This window comes from Zootoca vivipara, chromosome 15, assembly GCF_965207765.1.
Source record: "Zootoca vivipara chromosome 15, rZooViv2.hap1.1, whole genome shotgun sequence".
Taxonomy (NCBI): domain Eukaryota; kingdom Metazoa; phylum Chordata; class Lepidosauria; order Squamata; family Lacertidae; genus Zootoca; species Zootoca vivipara.
The window spans coordinates 5713853-5722186 of record NC_142598.1 but is presented as its reverse complement, the minus strand read 5'-3'; the positions used below and the strand labels follow the sequence as shown (position 1 = coordinate 5722186).

At 50.1% G+C, this 8334-nt stretch overlaps 1 protein-coding gene across 2 annotated transcripts in view; it reads left to right on the top strand.

Annotated features, from left to right (window-relative positions):
- Positions 1 to 811: 811 nt before the first annotated feature.
- The window catches only part of OTUD5 (OTU deubiquitinase 5), a 49558-nt gene continuing 42035 nt past the window's right edge, over positions 812 to 8334 (top strand). For both annotated transcript variants that reach the window (XM_035140744.3, XM_060268659.2), the window contains exon 1: positions 812 to 1538. In XM_035140744.3, coding sequence (XP_034996635.3) covers positions 957 to 1538 — 582 coding nt within the window. In that variant the 5' untranslated portion in view covers positions 812 to 956. The remainder of the gene's footprint in view (positions 1539 to 8334) is intronic.

Sequence of the window (8334 nt, the reverse complement as noted above, 5' to 3'; positions counted from 1 at the left end):
CGGCAACTACTTTCTCTAGCCTATAGGAACAAGCTATGCTGACAAGGGGAACAATAATCCCGCCTCACTCCTTCGCTCTCGCAAAAAGGGACGGGAGGAGGAAAAGTGGAAAGAGGCGGGACATCACCCGACCAGCGGCGGCGCCAGCCACTCAGTGACGGACATCCGTCACTCCCGGCCAACGAGCGCGCGGTTAACCGCGGTTGCTACGGCCAGCCCAGGGACCGCCTCACCTGTTGCCAGGGGGCGTGGAAACGGAAGTCGAGCTCGCCGGGGTCAGAGGCCGGCTGTGTTGATGTTGACACTAGGCCGGGCCCGCAGACGGGCCGTAGTAGTAGTAGTAGCCGCCGCCGCTGCCGCCTCTCTCTCTTTCCGGAGACCGCGAAAAGCCCGAAAGCCTCGGAGGAGAGAGCGGGGCCGAGGACGACCCGGTTGGTGTGGGCTGCTTGGGAGAAGCTCCGGCGCCTCGCTGGGAATTGACGGACGCACTCCCTACTGAGCGGCGGCGGCGGGGGAAGCGATGCGCTGAGGTTGATCTCGCCATCCGGGCATCTGCCGCCGCCTTCCCCGCTTCCCTCAGAGAGAGCCCCCCGCTTCCCGCTCACGGCTGGCCCTTCCTCCATCTCCCCCGCGTAGCCCTCTTCATCCGGGTAACCCTGCCTGTTTCTTAGCCCTCCTCATCCGGGTAACCTGCGGGGCCCCCTTGGCCCTCTCCGTCCCCGGTGCGCGGCCCTCCGCCTCCTATCACGCGCTCCTCTCTCCCGGGCGCCTCTTTCTCCTCCCCCCCCCGACCCTTGACCCACATTCGCCCTCCCATCCGGGCCCTGTTCGAGCCCACCGCCCCCCGTCGTTGGGGCAACTGTCACCCCTTGCCCCTTCCATCCGGGCCCCTTGAACCTTCCTCCCCGCCGGTCTCCGGGCCCTTCCCTCTCCCTCTCCCCGCGCCCGCCCTTGCCATGACTATCCTGCCCAAGAAGAAGGCCTGCCCGTCAGCGGGGGACGGCGATAGGGACCAGCCTGGCTCCCGAGGGGGAGGCCCGGGGGGTCCAGGGGGCCCCGGCGGTGTCGGAGGTCCAGACCCGCGAGGCTGCTCGGGCTCCGACTCGCACCCGCGAGGCCCCGGCGGAGGCGTCGGGGGAGGAGTCGGTCCTGGCGACCCGCACTCGGGGCGCGGTGGCGCCCGTCCCAGGGCCTCGCCTCCGCCCCCGCCGCCCCGCTGGGGGCTGCCCCCCGCCGGGTCCCCCCCGCCGCCCAACCCCGGAGTCGGAGCCGGCGGCGACGGGCCCGGCCTCGGCCTGCTGGACCCCGGAGTGGCTGAGGCGCGGGGCGGGGTCGGTGGCGGCTGCTGCTCCGGCCCCGGGCACAGCAAGAGGCGGCGGCGCGGAGGGTCTGGCGGCGGGCTGGGAGCCGCGGGGCCCGGGGGAGCGGGAGGCAACAGCCCCGAGCAGGATGAGGCCGGCGCCGGCTACAACAGTGAGGACGAGTACGAGACAGCGGCGGCCCGTATCGAGAGCATGGACCCGGCCACCGTGGAGCAGGTACCTCGTGGGGGTGGGGAGCGGACGGTGGGGTCCTTAACTCTGTCGGAGGCCTATGGAGCCCACGCGCTTTGGGAGGGGGTGCTTGCTGCTTGGCACTTTCGTTTCATGCTGGAGGGGAGGGCTGCACGCTTCCCTATTGCCCTACAGGCGGAGGTGTCCGGCCATCGGGGTGCATGGTTTAATTTACCTCGCGTGATGCACGCGTTTTGCGCCCTCCCACTGAAATACGTCTTCGCTATATAATGGGTACACATCAAAGCGTAGTTTTGTCAACTAGCCATGCTGCTCCCAGGGTGAAGGAACCGCCTGGTTCGCAGTTGAGGGTTCCTGCGGCATCATTTGGGCTGGATTTGTTTGAAGTTATCCCTTGGAGCAGGTGAAAGCAGAATCTGAAAGGCTCCCAGTGAAAAGAGGGGAGCTGTCTCTCCAGTAATGTTTGGTTTCTGGTATTCTTTGTAAAAGAAGAAGAAGTGTGCAGATTCACTGTGTTGGCAGGAATGTGACTTACACGGCATATTAAATTGTGAGGCCTCCCTCAGAAGAAAGCAGAATCCTTTTTTTGTGGCATCATTGGTGCCTGGCTGTTTAATAGAGAAAAGATGTTGAAAGAGGGGGGAGGGTTGCTCTGGCAATTGTAAGATTTTATACTATTACTGAAGGGTGGTACAATGTCATGGAGCAAGGTGGGAGAAATAAAGGAAATGGGTGTGAAGGTAAATATTATTTTGCTTATCTGTACAGATTGATGAAGAAGGGTTTTAACATCATTTGAAAAGAAAAAAACATAGCACATCAGCCCCACATAGAACGTGAAGTTAGCTTAGGGGACAAGAGATGGGGATCTCTCTTTGAGGAAAGGTTAGAGGAAATCTTTCAGTTCCTCTGTGAGTTAAAACAGGAGCCCTTGTTTTATAGTTGTAGGTAGAAACTCTGGAATGAATACTGGGTCTGGATATGGTATGGAATACAAAAGGGAACTAAAGAATTATTCTCTGTTGGATTACATTGCCTTTTTAGCTTGTAGTTGTGACACCAGAAGTCATATTTGGGAAGGAAGGGTGGCTGGGGCCTTTGTGTGTATAGAAATGGCATCTTCCATCCTGTGACTCCAGACAACCTTTTGATACTAAAAATGGAAGTATTACATTAAAAAAGGGGTGGGATCTTTGCTTGAGAGAAACTTGTTTATGAAAGGAAATTGGATTTGCTTAGCTCAAAAGTGATAGAGTAGGTGTGGAAAGGGTCCAATTTAGAAGACAACAAAAGTAGTGGCATGGGGGGGGGGGTTGGTGGGTCTCTATGCTTGATTACAGTTAAGTTGTTTGTAAAGACATTTGGGATATGAATAACTATGGGGAGAAGAGTCTTGTTTTGAGAACTGGCAGTCGGAGGAAACATATGTGCTGGAAGAAATATGGTTTTCTGCAAGAGTGGCATGCAGATACATGAAACTGACTTGTATTAAGTCAGCCCATCCAGCCCACTATTGTTTCCTTGGACTGGCACTGGTTCTCTAGTGTCTTGAGCACAGGACTGACTTCTGCATTTCCTACCAGAGAACCTTTATTTGGAAAGTTGGGGGCTGGATTTGGTGCATGATCACTGATATTTGAGCCCCATGTAGGTCTGTGGCTATTCCATGCAGGTAGGTTCCTAGATCACTCCTAGTTTGGTCTCACTGTGAAGTATGGCTTTGTTGATGGCTAATATTGGGTGTTCTGATCCTGTTGGTAGCCGTATCCTGTTAAACTATTATAGGAAAGGGAACCTCTTGGTTCACTCAGAAGCAGATCGTCCTTTATATTAAGCTACTGCTGTATCCCACAAGGTCATGATCCCAAGCTTGCAGGGAGGGAGGGAAGAAGGAAAATGTTTCAGATGACTTTAAGAGCAGCTGAAAACATGGGAATTATCTCTCAGGCTCCCTGCAGAAAAATGCTTTTGTAAGCTAGCTTGAGATATAGTTACTACTGGGGTGGCTAACCTGTGATCCTGCTGAACTACAGCTCCCATCTTCCTGATCTCTGGCCTCGCTGATGGGATTTGGAATCCAACATCAGGAGGGCCACACACCCCCGCCCCATTCTTCAGCAAACCTCTTCAAGCTTTCTTATCTTCAGAAACCACTTTCTACATCTATATATTGGCCACAAAACCCTGTGTGCTGCGGAGGATTCTGGGACATCGTCTAGATTGCCTTTTCAGTGTCTTCTAAACATTTTGACCTGGCAGTCCAGTCTAGAAGCGGATGTTGAGTCTGCAGTTAACATGGCAAATGATCATGGGCAGACTAGGAATAGCTAGCACCACCATCCTGGTTTGGGGGGTGGGGAGTGATGTAAAATCCAGATGTCAAATGGTTGAAACAGAATTCTTGATGGTTTGGAATTTAGCGTAAATGTTCTGCCAGATGCAGCAATAATGTGAGTGAAAAACCATTTCCCACTGCTATAGAGGAAAAAGGAATGCAGTTGTTTTAAATTGCAGCATAATAGATTTAGCCAGAATACTGGGCAGCGGGGAAAATCTTATATTTAAGAATAGGGCAGCTAAGCAAATTGCTTCGGAAAGGTACAGCATTTTTGTATTCTGAAAAAGAAGCCAGATTATGTTTTCTGTTTTATTGGTAAATGTTTATGTTGCCATACCCAAATGCTCTAAGAGCAAGTAAATTATATGAAAAATGTCAAATCGAAAGCTATTAACAAATATTTACAGAAAATCTATCTATATTATTCAGTTAAATGATGACAAGGGCCAGCTTGGCACCTCATACCAGCTGCTTTATGTTGACAACCCCAACCTAGTTATCATATTTCCTTATGATGCATGCCCATGACTGGGATGTCAGCAACAACTGTGAGTAGTGTAGAGATGTGCAGTGTTGGGTGGGGGAGGGGCAAAATGGTTTCAGGACAGACCTATCAAATGGCAAGTCTGATGTGGAATCACATTGGTGTGTGTCTCTTGGTGACTTCACGGTGTACACTGCCTTATTTGAAGTGTTGTATCTGAGGTTACTTCAGTGGGTTAGGAAGCTAAGTTTGGTGACAATTGATCTGTGGTGGTAGATTAACACATCAAATGATAAATGGGCATATATGTGAGTAATTCACCCTTGCTCTGGAAAACACTTTCATTCTAACTCTCCAGGGAAGGGAGTTCTATGTTACAGAACAGCCGCTGTGAGTTTTGCTGTATTGACTAGGTGTTGCTCCTGACATTTCCGCCAGTGGGTCGGCCAGCAGTTGTGATAGGACACATGAGAGGAGATAATCTCAGAGGGAGGCCTGCATCACACATAGTTCTTGAGGCCATATACTGCAGTGCACTAGTTCCTTGATACACTGTTTTTGCAACCTGCCCAAGCTCAGCAGACAGCATCTTCCAGTCCCTCCTCCAACCTTGGGAATTGCAGTTGTCCTACCAGCTACCCCTCGAGTCTGTGGCTGCTGTTGTTGAAAACCAAGTTGGCTCTGAATTAGACCTCCTCGCATGACCTGCTTATGAATGAGGAGGCCGATCTGGTCTGTATCACTGAGACCTGGGTGGGTGAGTTGGCCTCACCCAGCTGTGCCCACCTGGATACTCCGTGCAGTATCAGGGCAGACTTAAGGGTCAGGGAGTTGCTGTAGAAATTCTGTAGAAATTCATTCTTTCTGTTTCTGTCCAGTTGCGGGAGGGATCTAGAGTGTGTGTTCCTGGCATTGAGCAATTGTGACAGATGAGGGATTCTGCTAGTTTCCTGCCTGTCTTGCTGCCCTCCAGTCTCCCTGACAAAGCTAGTGGCAGTGTTGATAACTCCCAAACTGTTGGTTCTGGGGGACATCAACATCCATGCCAAGGCAACTGGCTCTGGGGTGGCTTAGGACTTCATGGCTGCCATGAGAACCATGGGGCTGTCTAAAAATGCCATCGGCCCAACGCATGTGGCAGGCCACACTCTGGACCTTGTTTTCTCAACTAGGAAGGAAGATGGTGATTTGAAAGTAGGAGATACTGACATCAGTCCCTTGTCATGGCCAGATCACTTCCTGTTGAGATTTAGGCTTTGAGCATCTTTAGTGCTCTACAGGGGTGTGGTACTTACTAGGATGGTTTGCGCTTAGAGACTGATGGATCCAATGGGTTCCAAACAGCTATGGGAGATGTTCCAGCTGATATGACTCATGGTCCTGTTGAAGTCCTGGCGGACCTCCGGAACAACCAAATGGTTGGGCCATTGACATGAATGGAGGAAGTGAATGCAGCCAAACACTGTTGAGGGCAATGAAGGCATACATCTAAATCCATTGCTGTTGCTTGAGCCTCAGGTGCCCTCAGTGGTGTGTAGTGTCTTCTATCAGCTTTGGCGGATGGCCCAGCTGTGCCCCTATCTGGACAGGAGTAGCCTAACTTCTGTTGTCTATGCTCTGGTAACCTCTAGGTTAGATAACTGCAATGTGTTTTGTGTGTGGCTGCAGCCAAATGGCTCACCAGGGCAAAGGTCTGATCCTGGCCTGACTAATTGGCTGCCAATTAGTTTCTGGGCCCAATTCAAAGTGTTGGTTTTGACCTATAGAGCCTTGAACAGCTCAAGACACTTAATTGCTGCTGTTACCAGCTAGTTATAATCTTGTGCAGTATTCAGTCAGATTCCATCTTAACACCATGCAAGACTTTATAGAAAGAACCTAGTTGTCCCAACTATCTTGCTCTTGCATGTCCACCACCAGAGATGTTCACACCTACAGGTTCAGGGAGTTTCTTTTTCTCTACAGTGTGACGCTGCAGGGTTCTGAAGCTCAGCTTGTGCATGTGCTCTAGCACAGTGCTCCCCAACCTTTGTATCACCGTGGACCAGTCAACGTTTGATAATTTTACTGCGGCCCACTGAGGGGGGGACGTTGATTGTTTATATTTTATTTAGATTGTTTGATTTAATAATTTTAATTTAATTGTATTTAATGTTCCTTGGGTGGCCCGGTACCAATTGATCCATGGCCCGGGGGTTGAGGACCACTGCTCTAGCACACCAAGCTGTCATAGTACGTGACTGTCGTGTAGTGAGCACACAATAGCTGTGGATAAGGAGTTATTTGAATGCTATGTTGTTGAGGAGGAGGGTGCGAAAAATGGTTAAAGAGTGGGGTTTGGCCAGTGTGTCATAGTCACTTGAAAATAATTCCCTGCTTGGCGAATCCTAGCCTCCAAATGCAAGACTATGTGAGAGGTTTGCATGATTGGGGGAAAGCCAGAGCTCAGTGGTAGGACATCATCTTTGCATGCAGAAGGTTCCAGGTTCAATCCACAGATCACTTGTCTTCTAGATATACAGTAAAGTCCTTGAGTATAGTAGATAATTAAGTGTGGTAGCTGAACGCCTCTGTTTTATGAGCCAATTGGTGCTTTCTAGCATGTGCATTATTGGCTGTGTCTATACATCATTCTGGGACGCGGGTGGCGCTGTGGGTTAAATCACAGAGCCTAGGGCTTGCCGATCAGAAGGTTGGCGGTTTGAATCCCCGCGACAGGGTGAGCTCCCGTTGTTCGGTCCCAGCTCGTGCCAACCTAGCAGTTCAAAAGCACGTCAAAGTGCAAGTAGATAAATAGGTAAGGTACAGCAGGAAGGTAAACGGCATTTCCGTGTGCTGCTCTGGTTTGCCAGAAGCGGCTTTGTCATGCTGGCCACATGACCTGGAAACTGTACGCCGGCTCCCTCAGGCAATCATGCGAGATGAGCGCCGCAACCCCAGAGTCGGTCATGACTGGACCTAATAGTCAGGGGTCCCTTTACCTTTGTACATCATTCTAAACCATGCTTTAGCGGTGAGATGTGAATGAATCTAGCTTCTTCTCAGATTTGCACTTTTCCTCTCCCAATCCCCCTTTCTCCTGCACCTAGGAGAAAGAGTTCAGCTTGACAACACCTCCTCCTGACTACACAGGAGGAAAGGGAAGGGAGTATGAGCTTGGGAGGAGGCTAGGCTCATTCATGCCCCACAAAATCATGGTTTGGCACAATGTGTGAATGTAGCCATAGTGTGTGTGTGTGTGTGATGTGTTTATCACCACCATGCAATATATGTTAGTTGGCTTTATAATTGTTCCTTCCTACATGGAAGTACTTTGTGTGGGGGGAATATGTGACATGAAGATGGTAAGATTCTGTCATGTCTCCAAGACAAATAAAGTTCCATAGTAATCACTGAATTTCTCTCATTGCTCCGGTGTTCTGAATTCAGGGTCAAAGTAGATAAGGCTCATGATTTTGCCTTGGTTTTTTTAAACGAATAGCTGGTGTAGAAGCTTGCTTCTTTTTTTGACAAATAGCAGAAAGGTGTAGCCCAGTTCGTCTGACTGGGACTGTTGCTGATAGAAAAACTTAAAGCCTCCCCTTCCCCTATGCCATTCCTGATCTGGGTTGGCCCCCTCGGCCAGCTATGTTTTTTTTTAAAAAGAAATATATAGGCCAAACAACATGGCAAAACATTGCCCTTAGTCCATTAATGTAATAGGGTGCACTTTAAAGTGCTGTATAGAAGAGAGCACAAAGGAAATTTGAACTTGCTTGGGCAGTATCTGGACATAAATGGCATCAATTGAAATACATGGGAGACTGGCAAGGTGTTTGCTTTGTTCTGAGAATTCATTCTCAAACTGTGGTTGCTGAGTTTTGCCAGGGTTCCACATAATTGTGAAAGGCAATTGTATATCCTTAAATCATGGAGTAGGCATATGCCTGGGAACTATAATTGGATATGCAAAGACTCTGAAGTTGACGATGTTGTTGGTCAGGTTTATTAGTGTATGG